This window comes from Anolis sagrei, chromosome 3 (genome assembly GCF_037176765.1).
Source record: "Anolis sagrei isolate rAnoSag1 chromosome 3, rAnoSag1.mat, whole genome shotgun sequence".
In the NCBI taxonomy this organism is placed as follows: domain Eukaryota; kingdom Metazoa; phylum Chordata; class Lepidosauria; order Squamata; family Dactyloidae; genus Anolis; species Anolis sagrei.
Window position 1 is genome coordinate 264,047,438 of NC_090023.1, and position 21,696 is coordinate 264,069,133.

Below are 21,696 nucleotides of genomic sequence, written 5' to 3' on the forward strand. Positions count from 1 at the left end.
TCTACTGGAGGCCGCGTAAGTTTTCCTTACTTTTCAAAGGAGTTTGGGGACTTTGGGGAAGGGTGGTAGGGCCTCCAGATGTTCTTGTGTGTGCTTTCTGGAGTGTGTGTAGACAGGCCCCCAGGAACATCTGTGTTTTTTAAACGTGGATGGTTCTGGGATAAAGGCCTGCCTGGAACTGCCCTCAGTAACGTTTGTTCATAGCGATTTGCCATGATCTTCCTCTGAGACTTAGAGTGTATGGTTTCCCAAGTTTGCTCAGGGTTTCCATGGCAAAGTGGGGATTGAAAACTGATTTCGCAGAGAAGTAGGCCAACTCACAACACACTATACTTCAATTGTTTTAATTTGCCTTGGGTTTTGTATTGTTATGTTGTGTGTTGAGGCCTTGGCCTTTGTATGCTGCATCGAGTCCTTTGGGAGATGCTAGCGGGGTACAAATAAAATTTAATAATAATAATAATAATAATAATAATAATAATAATAATACTTTAGCCCCACTACATCCATACAATACTTTTTAACTGAACAATTCATGGGCAAAAAAACAAAGCAGAATGAGACAGAATCTCTTTATGACTGAGTTGTATCACAGGCGTGTTTCAAGGTTCTAAGCATAGGAACAAAATTTAGGAAAATGAAATGAAGTTTAGATTTGGGTTAAAATTACAGCAATAAAGCATATGCCGTTGTAATTATTTTTGCATGTTTTATGATTAACTACAACGAGGAACAGCACACACTTTATAAGGATGGGGTGGTGCTGTCAGTCCTGCTTCAGGTTCTTCATTGAGTTCTTTGACTCCTGGAGGCAGCTGGAAACGGAAGGCTCTCAGAAGGTTGACCAAGAAGATGAAGAACTCCATCCTTGCCAGATGTTCCCCCAAACATACCCGTGCCCCTGCAGCGGATAAAGGCAGAAAGTGTGTATGTATCCCATTCAGCAAACAAGGATGGATTGAAACTGGACAAGGGATTGGAAAGTCATGGTCCACTCCACCTTGTGGAGTCCCACAGGGTTCAGTACTGTCCCCGATATTGTTTAACATCTACATGAATCTGCTGGGGGAGATCATCCAGAGTATTGGAATACGGTGTTATCTCTATGCAGATGACATCAAAACCTGTCACTCCTTTACACCTGTCACCAAGGAAGCTGTTCAGACCTTGAACTGGTGCTTGACAGCAGTGTCGGACTGGATGAGAGCTAACAAATTGAAACTGAATCCAGACAAGACAGAGGACCTCTGGGTCAGTTGAAAGGCTGAACAGGGCATAGGGTTACAGACTGTGTTGGATGGGGTTACACCCCCCTGAAAACTCAGGTTTGCAGCTTGGGAGTGATCCTGTATTCATCACTGAGCCTGGAACCCCAAGTCTCAGTGGTGCCCAGGAGAGCTTTTGCACAGTTAAAACTTGTGCGCCAGCTGCACCCGTACCTTGGGAAGTCTGTTCTGGCCACAGTGGTTCATGCTCTTGTTACATCCTGAATAGATTACTGCAACACACGCTATGTGGGGCTGCCTTTGAAGATTGTTGAGAAACTCCAACTAGTCTAACTGGCAGCAGCCAGATTACTAACTGGAGCAACATACAGGGAACATACTATCCCTCTGTTATGAAAACGTGTCTGTTTCAGTGTGCCTTCCCAGAATAAGGAAACTCCCAGCAATATGTCCTCAAACGCACTTTAATAATGATTTTGGATTGTCTGCACATTCCTTCCCTCTCCAAAACCTTTATTTCAATTACATGTTACCTGTTCATGCCCAGCATTATTTTTTAAAAAAATTAATTATTACATTTGGCCCAGCAATTGGTTTTTAAATGCATCATGTTATTGTTATTGATTTTGCTTATTTTGCTATGAGTTTTGTATTGTTTTTGTATTATTGCTGTTATTGTTATTGTTGTATTGTGGACTCGGCCTCATGTAAGCCACACCGAGTCCCTCGGGAGATGGTAGCGGGATACAAATAAAATATTATTATTATTATTATTATTATTATTATTATTATTATTATTATTATATCAGCTCCACTGGTTGCCGGTCCACCTCCAAGCACAATTCAAAGTGCTGGTCTTGGCCTATAAAGCTCTATAAGGTTCCCAGCTTACCTGTCCGAATGTATCTCCTTCTATGTCCTGCCTTGAAAGTTAAGATTGTCAGTGGTGGCCCTGCTCTTGGTCCCACCTTCCTCACAAGCGCGTTTAGCGAGGACGAGGGACAGAGCCTTCTTAGTAGTGCCCCCCCCCCCACTTGTGGAATGCTCTCCCTAGCAAAATTAGGTCGGCCCCATCCCTCCTTTCTTTTAGAAATAAGCTTAAAACATGGTTCTGGGACCAGACATTCAGACAGTAGGTTTGGCAGTAATCACTGCCAAATCCGACAACTCAGTCACAATGACAGGCTCTGGATTGAGTTGTCGGATGCAAAATCAGATTTGGATAAGGCTATTTGATGAATAATAATGTTTTAAATGTATTTTATCTAATGTTTTTATCTTTGTATAATGTTGTTTGCAATGTGGTTTTGTATGTTGTCGGCAGCAACTTGCTGCCCTTGTAAGCTGCCCTGAGTCCCCCTTCAGGGGTTGAGAAGGACGGGGTAGAAATGTTGGAAATAAATAAATAAACTTGTTTGAAAATGTGGACTAAATTGGAATTGACTGCATTGAAAGATGGTGATCTCTCCATCATTGCACAATTGTAAACAAAGATTAAAAGGACATCTTTAAGGAGTGCTTTAGCTGTGTATCCCTTGCAATCCCTTCTATCTCTTTGTTTTGTTTTCTCGCTGGCATGAATATGAGTTACTTCATTGGTAAACACTTCCTAAAAGCATTTTCATAATGCTATGAACTACCAATAAAAAAGGAAACTGAAATGGTAGAATAACCTCTTCACCCATTCCAACATTCATCACTCTTCTGTTTTTGCCTTTCATGGATTTTAATGAGATTTCTTGGCAGAATATCTCTGCAGCATTTTTGTGTTAGTTTATGGTTCCAATTATGGTTACACCATACTTGCAACAAATGAATATGTGCTGCAGAGCAGAAACTGCACTGACTCACGAAAGACAGAGACTGCAGCAGATCTTACCATGGAAACCCCCCAGAAAACACACCGATAAATCATAAGCTACTTTGAACTACTTTTACCTGCCCCAAATGCCAGATACTCTTCTCTAGCAACAAAATGTCCATTCTGATCCAAAAAATGGTTTGGATTGAATTCTTTAGGAGAGTCCCAGTGCTCAGGATCAAGAAGAACAGAGCGTACATTTGGCATAACGGCTGTCCCCTGAAAGGCAGAAACAAGTGTCAGACAAACAGGCACATATACATCTCTTAGGGCCTTACTTCACAGGCCCTAAAATCCAGAAGGAACTGGAATAAAAGGGGGGATGGCTAAATGACATTGGCCGAAAATGTGCACTGGATTGCATTAACAGCCAAAACACGTGTGTTAAAAAGGTGTGCTTAAAATTTAATTTTGGCTGAAAAATGTGCACATTATCATGGCTGTTTCAAGGAAAACAGGGATATACTGTGTGGACTGCTCCAGTCTTGAAACAGCTTCTGAGGGCTGTAAACAAATGGAGCCACAGACACACAGGTGGCTCAATGGAAGCACAATTGGAAAGCAGGTACCATGATAAATCTTTAAGAATTCCTTTGTTCTGATGTTTATGAAATTAGAGATTGAATTTATAAAGTGGACACCAGCATGGCAGGCAAGTGACCCCAAAGGGAATCAGAGTTAACAAGGGAAAATGTAAAGGCAGCAGGAGGATGAGGAGAGATAATGAGTGACAAAAAGCCTGTTTGTATGCACATTCAGATATCTGGATCAGCGCATATGAGGTCCAGCGTATCTTCAACTGTCAATCAAAAAAATTACAAGTAAAATTCCACTGGATGCCTCACATTTATCTTGCAGATTTCAAAAATCTGCTACAAACAAACATGTCAGGACCCTAACCCTAACTCTCTTCCCGCCTCTCAAACAAAGCAAACACTCAGCAACTAATTTTAAAATCACACTCAGATTCCTAGTGCCCCCTAAGACAAGGCTTACCTGAAGCAGAAAGGAACAAAATGGCTTCTTGCTTCCTCAACTTCTGTGGGAGCACAACTGCCACTTGAGTTTAGGCCCTGGCTTTTATAGGGTAAACAGGAAGCAGCAACGACTCGCTCTGAGTTACTCTGAGAACAATGTGCATTCAGTGGTCTATTTTGGAGAATAACAGTTTGCTTAGGACCTCTTCACATGGGGTATTATAGCCCGTTTTGCTGCTTTTATTCATGGCAAGGACAGGGCCTGCTGTGCACCATCACACAAAGTACAGCAGGCCTTGGCCACATTCCTCCCAAAGTGGAGGGGAAGTGCCTCCACCACTATAGGGAGGAAAGTATGTTTTGGGTAGCTCTTATGGAGCTCCCTGAATTTTCCTCCCCTTTCCCCTCATATGATTGGAGGGAGAGGGCGGCGGCGCAACATGTGTTGCCACGTGTTGCTGCCCTTTCTCCCATTTGATAGGGACAGGGTATCAACACATCCTGTCCTTTCCCAACCATATGATGGGGAAGGAGGGAGGGCACAAGGGACCCCTGTGTGTTTTCCCTTTTACTAATGACTGCCAGCAAAATGGCACAGCCCAAAGGGGCCATGTGAAAAGGTCCTTGTTCTAATTTAAGGCCTCAAAATTGAATTGTTATGCATGCTAAGACACCACATTTTTTAGTTGCCTTCAGTCCATGCTGAGTGGTCAATGTAGATGAGCCCCAAATCCAGTGTTCAAACCACTACTCCACGCTGGTGCCATCTACGTGGGTAAATCTCTCAAAATCTTCTATCTCCCAACCTTGTTCTGGAGATACAGAAGTGCATATCTACATTCTCTACCTTAGGAATGAGGCAACCTCTCATCTTCACATCTTTGGTAGTTTGTCTTGGGAGCCCAAATAAGAGGGGATGTTTTGAACGCTGAATCTCATGAAGCACGGCATTTGTATAAGGGAGCTTCTTCAGATCTTGATAGCTGAAGGAAGAGGAGCACAAAACATCTTCCATTTCCTTGTAAGCTTTATCTGTGGAAAAAGATGGAGATGGGTGAAAGTTTTCTTATGCATACTAAAATTTAATAATATCCAATATAAATTCATACAGGTTACTATAAGTTAATAAATAGTATCTCCAAAATCGCAATTAATTTATTATATTGATGTCCCACTTTTCCTCCGAACAGTTCATGTCAAACACTCTATGGGAATTTGAGCCTGGTTTCCCCCAATCCAACAGTCTCATCCCATTTTAATTGTGCTTCTTTTTTGACCAGAGTGATAATTGGAGTTTTTATATAGGTACCTATCCATGTTTTCTGTAAACTGTGTGGCACAATTGAAAATGTCTACCATTCATAGAAAGAATAGAAGCAGGATCTGATTTTTTTCTTCTTTGATTTAGCATGTTGTTAAAAAATTACTGCTGACACAGTAGCATGTTGTTCTTGCTGCATAGCATTTTCTCTTACCTTGAATATCTGGATGATTTGCCAAAAGGAGGATTGCCCATTTCAGAGAAGTGGCAGTCGTTTCCGTTCCAGCAACAAATAAGTCATGAATATCCTGAGCCAGGTTCTCTTCATCATATGTAGAGGTAGGATCATTTTTCCTCTGATGGTGACAATATGAAATATGACTAAAGCTTCTCTCCAAGGCTGTCTTTGTATGTATGTGCATGTGCCTTCATGTTGCCTATTGATTTATGGCACAACATCTGAGGATGCCTGCCATAGATGCAGGCAGAATGTCAGGAGTGAATGCTTATAGAACATGGTAATATAGCCTGAAAAACCTACAACCCAATGTTATTACCTCTAGACTGGATTACTGTAATGCTCTCTACGTGGGGCTACCCTTGAAGACGGCCCGGAAATTACAACTTGTCCAAAGTTTGGTAGCCAGATTAATAACTGGGGTGACTTATAGGGAGCAGTCAACCCCCCTGTTTAAAGAGCTCCACTGGCTGCCGTTTATTTTCCGGTCCCAATTCAAGGTGCAGGTTATCACCTACAAAGCCCTAAATGGTTTGGGACCCGCCTATCTTCGTGACCATATCTCCCTCCATGAACCATCTCGGGCCCTCCAATCCTCTGGGGAGGCCCCACTCTCCCCACTGCCAGTGGCACAAGCTTGCCTGGCAAGTACAAGGGAGAGAGCTTTTTCCGCTGTGGCCCCCGGCTCTGGAACTCGTTGCCTGGAGAAATTAGGAACGCCTCTTCTCTAGAAGTTTTTAAGAAGAACCTTAAAACCTGGCTCTTCCACTGTGCCTTTGATGAGTAGGTATACAATTTCACATGACTGTTTGGCTTAAAGTTCTGTCATTGGAGTAGATGTCCCCCTCTTGTGGTGAAAGCTTGACTCCACAACCCGCGCCATAATGAGTACTACTCTACACATTATCTGCTTCTCTCGTTTATCTTGTCTGAGTTTTTAATTAGTTTTAATTAGTTTGGTTTTTTAATCATTACATGTGGCCCGCCCATTGTCTCTGTGCCTGTGTCTATTGTAATTCATATATTGTTATGTATTCATATGTTTTATGTAATTACGATGCTGTTTATTGTTTGCGTTTTCGGTTGTGTTTTGGTTTTCTTTATTGTAATTGTTGTTAAGGCCTGGCGCCATGTAAGCCACTCCGAGTCCCCATTAGGGAGATGGTGGTGGGGTATAAATAAAGTTTATTGTTGTTGTTGTTGTTGTTGTTGTTTCCACAAGCAGTCTCCCACAAAATAACCCAGTCACAAATTTGCCATCTTACAAAGTTAGGCACTGCTTTTCTATAAACATTTTTCTATTTGACTTCAAGGACGAGCTGTTGATAAATCTTGTTAACCTCCTTGCTGAAGCCTTCTTTAAACCTTCAATAAGGGTTTTCTCCAACCTTGCTGTCTGTTTCTGAATTCTGAATTTCTTTTCATCAGGTTCTGGCTTGCCTGAACTGGCTCCCCGGTCAGCTTTACCAAAGAGATATGCATTTCTTTGATTTCTGCTATTAATTTTTTCTCAGCAATTTCAATTCAAAATTTGGGTTAATCCCATTAAATCCAATTCCAATAAAGTTGCGATTCTTCTGAATTTGAATTAAGTTATTTCAGCTAAACACCAGGTGGCAGTTCACTTCCTTTCTTCCATTGTGTTTTGTTTTGTTTTTGTTTGTTTTTGACTTATTGCTAAGTACAAATAACTTCCCCCAGAGAGGGAAGAAGTTCAAATATTTACATCTGATATCTTTTGTCCTGGGAAATTCTTTTGTTTTGGCTTCAAAGACAAGCAATACTTTAACCTTTTGATAGGTATATATACACTATTCGCTATTCAGCCGGAAGCAAGAACTGTGCCAAGAGGAAAACGCATCAAACAAATCCTTCTTGTGACTGGCTTCCATTTAGAAATATGCCCTCATTGTGACAGAAAATGAAGATCTAGAATAGGTTTCTACAGACACTTATGGAACCACCACCAAGACTCTAACCCACAAAATGTATGAGGCTTGGCATGTCTTCACAACCAAATTTAAAATATGTACACAATTAGGGGAAGTTAGCAGTGTCTGTATGTAGTTGCTTTCCATTTCCAGATAGCAAATTCAGAATACTCATGTCTTCTGACAAGAGAAGTTACTGCTGAAAGAAGTAATTTTCCAAAATTCAGGATTAAATCACAAAGGGTTAAATCTTCTTTCTTCCTTAAAAAATTGCAATTAATATATTTCTTTTTGCTGTGGGATTAGCACAACTGGCATATTGTGGTGTATTTTTTTTCCTAACTCCTCGCTCCTTTGCTCAAAGCAGAAACAAAGACTTTAACAAGCTATCAGAGGAAGAAACTGGATATTCACATTAAAAAAAAACTCCTTCCTTATTTGGAAGAATGCCACCACCAGAACAAGATATCTCAAAACAGCAGGTAGTGAGTTCTTTCCATTGGTGCTTATCCATGGAATATTGTGCAGTCAACCATTTTTGCCAGGTCTCCATATCCACAGATTCTACATCCATGGATTCAACCATGCACAGCTAGATAAAGAACAACCCAATCTTGATTTTACCATAATATATAAGGGATATATAAGTTGTGTGCGCGTGCACACACATATTTACAACTTCGTACAGACTGGAATTTGGACATTCACAGATTTTGGTATCCATGGGGATCCTGTAATCATACCATAGTGGATACCAAAGTCCCATTGCATTTCCTGGAATTGATATAATTGGATACAAAGCAGATACTTACTTTCTCTATTTCAAGCAAATAGAAATCAATGAAATCCTGTGGCTCCTGAAAGGACTTTTGCTCCTTATGTTTCTGTATTTCTTTCTTTATTAATGAAAGCAGCATCTCTGTAGCACGAAATGCCTTTTTGTGAGGCCCAGGAAGATGCTTCATGAGCCACGGGAACATTTCATATAGCTACAACAAAGAAAAAAGCAAAGGCCTACCATTAGTAGGGTAGAGGCAAGGAAACACAGTTCATGAGCTAAAGCAGCTTTGACACACACAAGTTGCTTTAGGATAAGAACATTTATATAAACAAGAAATGAAGACAGTAATTTTGTGTGTCCTCTTTTTTCCCTTCTTGAAGATAAGGACAACATTTGTCCTTCTCCAGTCTGCTGGGACTTCTCCTGTTCTCCAAGAATTCTCAAAGATGATTGCCAATGGTTCTGAAATTACTTCTGCTACTTTTTTCAATACTATTGGATATAGTTCATCTGGAAACTTAGTCAGGTGTTCCCTATAGTACTTCTTGTAGGACCTTTGAGCAAGATGAGGATGGTGTGGAGAAGGGTTTCCCCCAGCAGCAGAATCTCAGCCCATGGTGGATGAGAAGCCTGACACTGTAGAGATTGCTACTGGTGAGCAGGAGCAAACCTCCAAGAATAGAGGCACCTGAGTCTGGGCAGGATGAGGCTCTTTACTTGAAAGAGCAGGAGTTAACTCTCCTTGCCTGGCTTAAGCTTAGGGTTGATGCCATCCAGCTGCGAAGGTCCAATCAGCTGATTCAAAAGAGGAGCTCACAGCTGAAAGTGTTGGCCCCAATTTAGGAGGCAACCCCTGGCAGTGAGACCAGAAAGAAGCCTGTAGGCAGAAACCCAGAGAAGTGATAAGTCTCAGTTACCACTTTTCTGTGAGTCCCTGCTGTGGCAAGCATACAGATCAGTATAATATAAATGGGTTCCTGAATATGTAAATACAACACAAGTACCACTTATGCAGAAAGTAAGCAATAATAGAATTCAGCATGCAGTTATATAAACATGTTATACTGTTCAATTTCACGGTCAAACAATATTGTGTAAATTTTGGTACAGTCTCTTTAATTTATTTATTTATTTATTTCTTGCATTTGTTGACCGCCGTTCTCAGCCCTAGGGCGACTCACGGCGGTGTACAACATATAAAAAACAATTTACAATAAAGCACGACGAAAATCAACATATCACTAATACATACTAATATAATTACACTAAAATAATCCGCTCCATCTTATCATAGAATCGTAACCAAACTTGTAATCCGTATTCCGTTCCAGTTGTCATTACCAGTTGATGTACACTTAGTTGAATGCTTGCTCAAATAGCCATGTCTTTAAGCTTTTACCAAAAGACATAAGGGAGGGCGCCTGCCTGATGTCAACAGGGAGGGTGTTCCACAGCCGGGGGGCCACCACCGAGAAGGCCCTCTCTCTCATCCCCGCCAGACGTGCCTGTGAAGCAGGCGGGATCGAGAGAAGGGCCTCCCCGGACGATCTCAAGGCCCTCGTGGGCTCATAGGCCGAGATGCGGTCCGAAAGGTATTTTGGGCCAGAACCGTTTAGGGCTTTGTAGGATAACACCAGCACCTTAAATTGGGCCCGGTAGCAGATCGGCAGCCAGTGGAGCTGGAACAGCAAGGACGTTGTATGCTCCCTGCATCCCGCTCCTGTTAGTAGCATGGCTGCCGCGCGCTGGACTAGCTGAAGCTTCCGGGCCGTCTTCAAGGGCAGCCCCACGTAGAGAGCGTTGCAGTAGTCAAGGCGGGATGTGACCAGAGCGTGTACCACCGTGGCCAAGTCAGACTTCCCGAGGTACGGGCGCAGCTGGCGCACGAGCCTAAGCTGTGCAAATGCTCCCCTGGTCACCGCTGAAACCTGGGGGTCCAGGCTCAAAGATGAATCCAGGGTCACACCCAAGCTGCGAACCTGCGCCTTCAAGGGGAGTGTGACCCCATCCAGCACAGGCTGTAACCCTATACCCAGTTCGGCCTTGCGACTGACCAGGAGTACCTCTGTCTTGTCTGGATTTAATTTCAGTTTGTTCGCCCTCATCCAGACCATTACAGCGGCCAGGCACCGGTTCAGGACCTCGACAGCCTCCTTAGTAGCAGGTGGGAATGTCGTATCTTCTTTATGTTGGGTTGCATATGGATCAGCTGCCCGTGACCGGTTTCGGCCTTACTTCAGGCCTTCTTCTGGTGGACTGAAATTAATGTATAGGATATAGGTTACAGCCTGTGTTAGACGGGGTTACACTCCCCCTGAAGACGCAGGTTTGCAGCTTGGGAGTGATCCTGGACTCATCGCTGAGCCTGGAGCCCCAGGTCTCGGCGGTGGCCTGGATGTGGGACCAGGCTTTTGGACAGTCTGGCAGCTAAAGGAAAGACCTTGATGATGGGCAGGAATTGATGGAACGGAATAGATTTATGGAACTCTGAACACTGAGCATGAGATTGTTTACTATTGTGTTATGTACTGATGTTTTTAACCTGTTAACTGTTTAATTGCTTTTATGTATGTATGTATTTTTGACATAGGCATCAAATTGTGCCTTCTTTTGTAAGCCGCCCTGAGTCCCCCTCGGGGGTGAGAAGGGCGGGATAGAAGTAACTGAAATAAAATAAATAAATAAATAAATGTATAAATCAATATGTATAAATCATATTAAATATGTTATACTAGAATGTATTCAAAGAAACTTGCTAAGTCTTCACACTTGTTATTACAACAATATTTGTTGAACATATCCATTAAACACCATGTGTTACAACACATTTAAGTTACTTACAAAGTTATACACTTGAGAATTTGTTCTCCTTGGGAGATACAGGTTTTTGGCTCAGTGGTATCTAAATCAAAAGAACAAAATGTGGCTATGAGTGTCTATGAGTGGCTATGAAAATTACTATGTTAAAAATGATTATTTTGTAAAAATATTAAGGTGTTTTACAAATTAGGAGGGTACTCACATGATACTCTGCTCTATGTTGAGTTCTGGCTGTGAGTATGGAAGCAATCTATGGGTTCCCTCTACTTAAAGGGAAAAGAACTACTTCAGGTAAAAAGGCGAAGCTCAGTTGGGGCCATAGGAGCAAAGATTGTGAACAGCAACCACCAAATGGCGCTGTGGATGCTCTCCATGTATTCAAGTAGGAATATATAGTATAATTGATTGCGGTCCAGAGATTATATGTAACAGTTGCACACATTTAGTTCATTCAAACCATGTGGGTATTCCGTCCTTAATCTGAAAATCCAGTATGCTTCTCTCCATAGAAGTTTGTTGTTGAACCCCATTTGTTTGGAATGAGTAACCACTTCAAGGATATGAAACTTAAATGATTCTGGGCTATGTTGTAAATCATCAAAGTGTTTGTAAAGTATAGACTCCCTGGAATGATTTCTGATTTTACTCCTGTGTTCAATTATCCTAGATCTTATCTCTCTGCGAGTTTGACCCACATAAGAAAGATTGTAACTACAATTAAGTAAATAAACTAATCCCTTCGAGGTGCAGGTCGCAAAATGGGAAAATTTGAACTCAAATAATAAGTGTGGGTATGGGTGTATGAGAATTTTAGTTTCCACCAGTTGGGGACACTCTGAACAGTGATGACAACGATAATTGCCCACCAAATTGCGCTTGGTGGTCTGAGTCTTGTGGGTTACATCTGAGTGTACCAATATATCGCTAATATTTTGAGTCCTTTTGTGTGCTATCAATGGGGGTCTCTCGCATTCCGGGATGTCTCTTATAAGATTCCAGTATTTTCTGACTGTTCTAATGGCCAAATTAGACATATTTGTGAGAATAAGTGGCCATATCAATCTATCAACTGCCGGTCTAATTCCTCAACCCCACAAGACTTCAATGATGAGATTGAAGTGACTGAACATCAGTTTAGAAACAGAGGATATCCTGAACACATTTATACAGTCATCCTTTTCGAAGGTTGCCAGTACTCCCAGATCTAAACTTTTAGAAGACACAATTAGACCGGCAGCCCAGAATCCTTGAAGTGGTTACTCATTCCAAACAAATGGATTTCAACAACAAACTTCTACAGAGAGAAGCATACTGGATTTTCAGATTAAGGAAGGAATACCCACATGGTCTGAATGAACTAAATTTGTACAACTGTTACATATACTCTCTGGACCTCAATCAATTATACTATATATCCCTACTTGAATACATGGAGAGCATCCACAGCGCCATCTGGTGGTTGCTGTTCACAACCCTTGTTCCTATGGCTCCAACTGACCTTCTCCTTTTTACCTGAAGTAGTCATTTTCCCTTTAAATAGAGGGAACCCACAGACCTCTTCCATACTCGCAGCCAGAACTCAACATAGAGCAGAGTATCACGTGAGTACCCTCCTAATTTGTAAAACACCTTAATATTTTTACAAAATAATCATTTTTAACATAGTAATTTTCAAACACTCATAGCCACATTTTGTTCCTTTGATTTAGATACTACTGAGCCAAAAACCTGTATCTCCCAAGGAGAACAAATTCTCAAGTGTATAACTTTGTAAGTAACTTAAATGTGTTATAACACATGGTGTTTAATGGATATGTTCAACAAATATTGTTGTAATAACAAGTGTGAAGACTTAGCAAGTTTCTTTGAATGCATTCTAGTATAAGATATTTAATATGTATGTAACTGTAGCAAAATATTGATTTATGCATTAATATCAGTCCACCAGAAGAAGGCCTGAAGTAAGGTCGAAACCAGTCGTGGGCGGCTGATCCATATGCAACCCAACATAAAGAAGATACGACATTGATATTATTTTAAAGAGACTGTACCAAAATTTACACAATATCGTTTGACTGTGAAATTGAACGGTATAACATGTTTATAAAACTGCATGCAGAATTCTATTATTGTTTACTTTCTGCATAAGTGGTACTTGTGTTGTATAAGCATACAGATCAGTCCCAATTAAAATAATCCAGCAGCAAGGTGAGAAGGTGATTCCAGCCAAGGAAGATTTTATTGTCTGCAGATAAGATCCTAGCTTGTGATACATTCACAAAGAAGCTAGAATAACACATATGGACACAGTCTCCTTATATACACAATAATTTCAAATTTCCCTCTGCAAGCAACATCAGCTGTAGCAAAGCCCATTGGACGAGTCTCCCAATTCTGACCAATCGCAGAAAGGGGGCTTTGCTGAGCAGTTGGCTTGTGAAAAGACAGAGGGCATTGAGTGGCAGCGAATGGGTTTCCTTTTATTCAACAGAAAAAATAATAAAAATGATTGAGGCCACTTGGCCCTATCCAGGAAAAGTTTATTGTGTGCAGGATGATCATGGCAGAGCCTCACAAGGGGGCCAACCCAGTGGCTCTGGGTCATGGCTCAAAACTGGACATATTGGCACAATCATGCAAATGGCAGAGGAGATTAATGAAAAATGGCATTTCAAACCTGACATGGCTATTATGGATATACTATAATCCCGTTCATCTTGTGTAATGCTTCATACCATGTTTCAACATTTTGTTAATTAAATTTTCCAAGACTTTTTGGGCCACTATGTCATCATTTATTTGGATGACTTCATGATTTATTCACCTCATCAGAAGGTGCACAACAGACCTGATACTTCTTTACCTATTTTGGGTTGCATTGGTCATATTACCTCATCCGCACCATATTGATCAATCTTTTGGAAGAATACTGAGGCAAAGAAAGTGTTCAGCAACTCTGAATTTTTCCTCACCCCCCCCCCCCCCCCCCCGGTTATCATTTCATCACCTTTTCCACACAGAGGTCCTACTGTTTCCTTTTCTTTATCTACTGACACAACCAAAGAATCAATTTTATTGTTATAATCTCTCTGGCAAGCCTGAGATTATTTTGCACTTTAGCTTTACAAAACTTTTCCCTATGTATGTTGGTTATTTATTTGAATACCTCTTTAGTGATCCCCCCCGCCCAACTATATGTAGGAACTATACAATAATATATCTTTACATTTCAGGATCTTGTATTGTCCATTCCAATTTCTAATTTTTAGATATTTTTGTGAAAGCTGAATAGTGAAGACAAACAATAGGAACAAAATAAACTCGTTTGAAATGTGCTACTAGAGGGGTATTTGACAGACATCATGGGCTGCAAAAATGACAAATCAATCCACAAGCAAATCCAACTGTTCCATTCTGCACCAACCCCCTCCTGCATCAATCACTTTGTTGCTTCTGGTTGATAGTAATGTAGCAGCCCATTATTTGATGCAGACATGATAAACCAAGCATGGGCAAATTTAGGCCCTCCAGTGTTTTGGACTTCAACTTCCACAATTCCTAAATGCCAGTCAGCTGGTTGGGATTTTCTGGGAGTTTAAGTCCAAAACGCCAAAGTTTACCCATGCCTGGAATAGACTTTCTCAATTTAAATTCCTGCAAACCTAAATCCACTTACAAATATGTGACTCCCTAAGAGGATTCCAGCCTTCATTTTCTCCATCAACTGAGAGAAAACTGCACAAAGCATTGATCCTCATACATGAGAATGGAATGGTCAAATATTTACTTTCCTAGTGTAGACTGTGGGAATTTAACTCTGCAGGATTTACTCCATTTTGCCATGACCAAATCCAACACTTAAAACGTTACTGCAATTGTTTTCAAATTTCTCCTTACCCCATAAAAAAGACTTCTTGCAAATTTTAAGGTAAATGCCACGGCATCAATCAATTCCTTGAAGGTTTCATCTTCAAGGGGGAAGCGGTATCCAAAGGTCATGGCACATATCACATTGGAGATTGAATTTGTGATGGGCAATGCAGGATCAAATGGCTGCCCTGCAAATCAAGTTCAGTTAATATCAGTCTACCATTTCATAGTCTCAATTGAAATTTTCTTTGGAGAAAGAACTGTTAGGATTTATGTCTACATATGTTTATATTAGAAATCAACAAATTCCACAACAAAGACCAGTGCTGACAACACACACATTTCTGCAGGTTGGCACATACCTTTTTCATGTGCAAAAACTTCTGCAAGCTGTCGGGATTCCTCTTCTATTTGGCCCTCCACACTTTTTTTCCCCACTCCCAGTTTTCTCAGTGTAACTAGGCCAAACCGCCTCTGCTGCTTCCAGGTATGACCATTTGAAAATGCAACACCTGGGTGTGGAAGGAATCAATATGCAATTCTTATTTTAAAAATTGAGATGAAATATGGCTACTGGCTAGGTTGCTAATCTAAATACAAGTTGACCCTTCCTTATCCAGTTATTCAAAATCTCAATTTTTATTTATTTATTTTTTTGCTATCAGCCCCTGAGAAAGTTGAGAATCTATCAACCACAAGCACCACAACCACCATGTGGCTGGGAGCAAATAGTCCCACCATTTTACAAATCCTCATTCTCTCTCCAGCCTTGCATCCCATATGCAACACAGGTAACCAACAAATGAAACGTAAAGCTATTCCAAAAAGAGCCTGAAAAGGAGTCTGAGCACAGTGCTTTCAGTCTCAGTAAATGGTTCCCTGGCATCCTGAAAGGCTTGGTTACTGTGGATTTTGCAAAATGGATGGGTGACATCCTCCATAACTTTTTTTCTTTTTTTTCTTATTGAACCTCAGAGATGTGCTGCACCACATAGGCGCAGATGCAGATATAAGAAAATGCACAGAAACAGATTTCTTGTCATCATCTCCCCTCACCCTCCTTGTGCCTTTAAGTTTGCACTCTTGAACCTCGTGTAGCTTTCGAGTCACTTGCCTACCGTGCTGGTGCCCACTGTAATATCAAGCTCTGTTTAATTTGAAAAATATGAGAAGAAAGGAATGATTGGAGAGAGTTCTTGTGAGAATTGCTGTCCTCTCGTGCTTCCGTTTAGCCTCCTGTGTGTCTGTGACTCCATCTGGTTACATCTCTTATCAATTGTTTCAGGATTATAAAATGAGGATAAGAGCAGTCCACATCAGTGTATCACAACTAACTCTTATGATTCTTTTGACTGCAGGGATATATCATCCTCCAAAGCAATATATTTTTCAGTCAATCACAACTTTTAAGAGAACTTTTTGAACAAATTATTTCCATCTGATTCTGGATTCCAGCATGCATTTTGGTGTGTGCCCCCCCCCCCTTTTTCAGATTTTTAAGGTCATTTCACACATCTCTACCAGATAATATGGCAGCGTAGACACATGTAATCCAATATAAAGTAGATAATGTGGATTATCCGATTTGGTAATCTGGATTATATGGCAGTGTAGATCCAGCAGGAGTGTAATTTCCAACTGATAACAACTTTCCTCAAAAGGATCATTTGTTCTCATATTGTTTCTCTGAAGAAAGATCTAATACAGTTCTCCACAACTTACCCTTTCCTCTTGCTAAAGTAGTAAAAAATGGAGTCAGTGGCCGCTCAGAGAAGTCTTCCGAATGATCAATCAGTCCTTCTTTCACAGCTTGAAAGCCAGACAAAACTACAACTGGTATATGTCCCGCCCACACAGTAAAAATGTCTCCATATTGTTCTGCCAACTGCCATTTGGATCAATGCAAGAAGAAGAAGAAGAAGAGTTACAATCAATATTTCAGGTCAATATAGAAATAGTAACCATGTTCAGATCCTCGCTTCTGATGTTTCTGGGCATAGTAACATCCCCACTCCCTATTTCTGCCCTTCTCCTCTTCTCTCCAGTCTCATAAAACCATCTCCTTCTAGCCACTTACATCAGAAATGTAGTGCTGTTGCTGAACATAACTACCCCCCCCCCCAAATAAAAGATAGTTTGTAATCAGGTAATTTATAGTTTTGCCAAGGACACCAGGCTGGAATGCAATGACTCTCAAACAAAGGGATACCAAGGCCTTTTTCTGAGGCTAGTTAAAAGGGAAATGCCAGGTAAATAATATTCTATAACCTTGCCCTTATTTCTGAAATCCCATCTTTCCTGCCCATTCTTGCTTTTCTGAATAATCTATGAGTCACTTTTGCCGATACTGGATAAAAACATATCCTACCAAAATACACACACATATAATCTTTTCACATCTCAAGCCCTGTTCTGTTCCCTTTTTTCCATTCCTTTCCACTTTCTCTCCCTTAACTACCAGCCCATAATCCCCCATCTCTCATCCCATGTAGTAACCTAAGACTTTTTCCATGGTCCCATGGCTTCACATGGCAATGATGTTCATGTTCCCTTTCTTTCTTGTGCATGTCACCTCAAAATGGTGCCCCATTGTGCCTACTGGCCCCAGAAAGCTCCTCATGTGTCACCCCTGTGACCCAGACCAGCATAAGGCCATTAAGGTTATTTTTATGAATTGGACTCCTTCTGTATCAACCTTCTGGGTGGCAAAGACAGATCTTTCCCCCAACCCTGCATGTTCCCTCTTTCCCATATGAACTCTGTATATGCCCCATATTCCCATTTATTATATGTATGTATGTCTATATAAAATACTAGCCGTCCCCTGCTGTGGCCCACATTGGGGTTCTGTGTGGGAGGTTTGGCCCAATTCTATGATTGGTGTGGTTCAGAATGCTCTGTGATTGTAGGTGAACTATAAATCCCAGCAACTACAACTCCCAAATGTCAAGATTATATTTTCCCCAAGCTCCACCAGTGTTCATTTTGGGGCATATTGAGTATTTGTGTAGAGTTTGGTCCAGATCCATCATTGTTTGAGTGATCTCTGGATGTAGGTGAACTACAACTCCAAAACCAAAGGACACTGCCCACTAAATCCTTTCAGTATTTTCTGTTGGTTATGGGAGAACTGTGTGCCAAGCTTGGTTCAATTCCATCATTGGTGGAGTTCCGAATGCTCTTTGATTGTAGGTGAACTATAAATCCCAGCAACTACAACTCCCAAATGACAAAATAAATTTTTTGAGTGAAGGACATACATTGGGTTGTTAGGTGTCTTTTGTCCAAATTTGGTGTCAATTCGTCCAGTGGTTTTTGAGTTCTGTTAATCCCACAAACGAACATTACATTTTTATTTATATAGATTGTACAAGGTGACCTTTTCGTGAGCTGTGCCCAGCATCTCAGAATCCAGGTGTTGCAAGACTTCCTGGGTCATCATTCCTAAACAATGGACTTGGCAGAACCCCATCAGCATGGACAATAAATAAATAGCCCCTTTCCTTGGACTTCGGAGGGCCTTTTTGACTAGACCACCTAAGGTATGGGGCTCATGGACATAGTAATCACTTGACACAAAGGACATTTCCCCACTGTTGCCTGCCCCCTCTCTCATCATTGCTGAGTGGCCGAAGTGTGGCTCTGACTCTCATTGAATGAGCTACATCGGCCCCCAGCTGGTTCTCCCGGCTCGCTGATATCACAGCCAATCACAGTGAAGCCGGCTCAGGGGATGGGCGCAGGAAAATTTGAATGGAAAACTCTATATATTCTGTATTTGCCTGCCTAGCCAGCATGTCGACTTGTCAGGCAAATTACTGCCTTTCAAGCTGTAACAGAAAATAAACTTTGGTGGCCTTGCTTCAACATGATGAGATATAGTGGGAAAATACGGAAAATCTTTACTGGTGCTTATTGTCTCACCAGGCATTACGGATCCTCTTTTTGGGTCTTGGTGGCCTCTGCCTTGGCAGGGCCTCTGAAATTCATGTTCGACATTAGTGCCTTTAGTTGGGGCTGATCACATAATGTCACTGCTCTTTTGCTATGACTCTGTGGGGGACTTTTTGAAAAGTGTTTCTTTTTTATCAACATTAAAATATCATTTAGTGTCTGTTGTACTACAATCTTCTCAGCAAAAGCTCAATAGTGCTTTTCTGCCAGTCACCATTGGGTGGTCAGTAGATGTGCTTTGGGTGATTTCTTTGCAATTGGCAAAGTAACTAAGAAACTTTTATCAACCAATTTTCTTCATCAGTGCATCTGAAGAAGTGGAATGAGGCCCATGAAAGACTACATGGATGTATGTGTGTGGATAGATATATAGATAGATGGATGTCGAAATATGCTTGCCTGTCTGTCTGTGTGTCTCTCTTTTCCAGAGACCACTGTGAACTTGCCAGCATTGGAGCTAGACCAAACTTGGCACACACTCCCCCCATGACCAACAGAAAATACTGGAGGAGGTTTGGGGCAGGTGGGAGGGGGGAGATTGATCCTGAGTGAGGGGAATTTGCAGGGAGAAAGCACCGTGAACCCCATTGACAATTGCTCTGGACAAAACTTGGCACAAATATCCATCAAGACCAACTTTAAGTATTGGTGGGGTTTGTGACAGGCAATGACAGTAAAAGTTCATCCATTATCAAGACTACTCTGAACCTAAACCTAATGCACAATAGATCTGGACAGACTTGACACATATTTACACATCATTGCCAAATTAAAATACTGGCAGGGCTTTCGGGGGGGGGGGGGTGAGCAATGAAAGAGGATGCTGAGAGTTGCAGTCCACCCACATCCAGAAAGCACTGTGAACCCCGCTGAAAATGCATCTGAACCAAATTTGGCCACATTCCCATCAAGACCAACTTTAAATACTTGTGCAATTTGGAGGGCAATCACACTTTACGGAGCTTTAAATCCCAACACTGTTGAATTCCATGTGATTTCTTGCCATCCACCTCCCCGTTCTGTTCTATATACCATACTACACCTCATCTGTATACCTCTATTTATCAAGTGTAGTTTCTATTAAGATATTCTAGTAATAGAACTGACTCTGTGAAGGAGGAAGTTTCTTCACCCTGGTTCCCTTAATGTCATCAAAATTGCACTGGGGCCTTGAAGGAAGATATGTGGGAAACTCAGAAATCTGCACAGAGCAGAGGGTGGGAAGATGTTTCATTGCACTCATTGCAAGAACAGAAGTATTCTGTTGATTACCCACTCAACAGAGACACTCGCTGGAACACCTCAGCAAGCGAGAGTCCAAAAGTGGCAGACTCAAACCCAGAACCTCAATCAATGGCTGATACCAAACGAGAGACTCCCCCCTGGGCACACAGAGGACTGGGCGACTTGGAAGGCGTTGAACAGACTGTGCTCTGGCACCATGAGATGCAGAGCCAACCTCAAGAAATGGGGCTACAAAGTGGAATCCATGACATGCGAGTGTGGAGAAGAGCAAACCACAGACCACCTGCTGCAATGCAACCTGAGCCCTGCCACATGCACAATGGAAGACCTTCTTGCGGCAACACCAGAAGCACTCCAAATGGCCAGATACTCATCAAAGGACATTTAATCAACTACCAAGCTTGCAAACCCTTTGTTAAAAACTTGTTAAAAATGTAATACAGTTGTCAGGTTGATACTGACACAATAAATAAATACTCGTGCACTGTTGGTACTGGGAGAATCTTTGGAACAAAAAGCAAAGCTGGGGAAAGTTACCTTTTGGACTGAAGCAATAACATACAATGTCTATACTGCGTAGAAGATTCTTAGAGTTATAGCTCGAGTAAGCAATATTGCCAAACTCTGACAAAACATTAATAAAATTACTACAACAACCAAACATATTAATAATAAGTTTTCATGTCAAACATTTAACTATGTATTTTTGTAACTCACACTTCTTTTATCCACAGTTACCATAGAAAAAAATGCACACTGATTTTCACTTATTTTGAGTCAGATTCAAAGTTATTACTTAATTATTTAGGGAAAAAAGTACCTTTATTAGTGTCTCTACATTCCATCCAATTCCAAATTTAATTCTCCATACGCCTCCAATAAGAGGAAGGGAAAGAGGCCCAGGGGGGAAATGTCGGCGTGACCACTGCTGTTTCAGATAGTTGAGAAGCAGAAGAATTGCAAGCAGAACAATAAAAACTATTCCAGTCCCTTCCATTCTCATGCCACCTTTCTCTTTGGTTATTTCCAACCAGCTATGGAAGAGGATGAAAGATTACGATTCAATGTTCTTTCCGCTATTTCTTGCCACCATCCTCATACATACATTCCTGCTACCATTCTCAACATAGGACCAGTTATGTACAACATTGACTCAGCAGCCTATATATCTTGCACATGCTTAATTAGGCTAAAGATCTTATCACATGAAGGAATGCCATAGGTCCTACTTGAATCTGTCTGCCTCCTCCCTGAGATTAACCCAGTGTGTTAATAGTTCCTCTGACTGTGCATATGTGCCTTTATATTGTGTGTTGACTTGTGGCAATTTCATGAATTTCATTGTGCTTTCTTAGGGTAAGGAATCCTAAAGGTGGTTTTCCCAGTTCCTTCTTCTGGTATTCATTAGCAGTCTCCCCCTTTCAAGAACTAACCAGGGCTGACCCTGCTTAGTTTTGGAGGTCAGACAGGGTCTGGTGCCTTTGGGATGTTTAAGCCCTTCACGGTTCCTATATGGTACCTAAACTAGAGGT

At 41.3% G+C, this 21,696-nt stretch overlaps 1 protein-coding gene across 1 annotated transcript; it reads right to left on the reverse strand.

Annotated features, from left to right (window-relative positions):
• Nucleotides 1–672: 672 nt before the first annotated feature.
• On the reverse strand, nt 673–21,282 carry LOC132770434 (cytochrome P450 2J4-like). Its single transcript, XM_067466092.1, has 9 exons — nt 20,985–21,282; nt 16,688–16,850; nt 15,328–15,477; nt 14,993–15,153; nt 8,307–8,483; nt 5,540–5,681; nt 4,912–5,096; nt 3,165–3,306; nt 673–901 (listed from the first exon to the last, which is right to left on the reverse strand). Exons 1-9 carry the CDS (start codon nt 21,165–21,167, stop codon nt 717–719), a joined length of 1,488 nt encoding a protein of 495 aa, XP_067322193.1. The 5' UTR covers nt 21,168–21,282; the 3' UTR covers nt 673–716.
• Nucleotides 21,283–21,696: the final 414 nt, after the last annotated feature.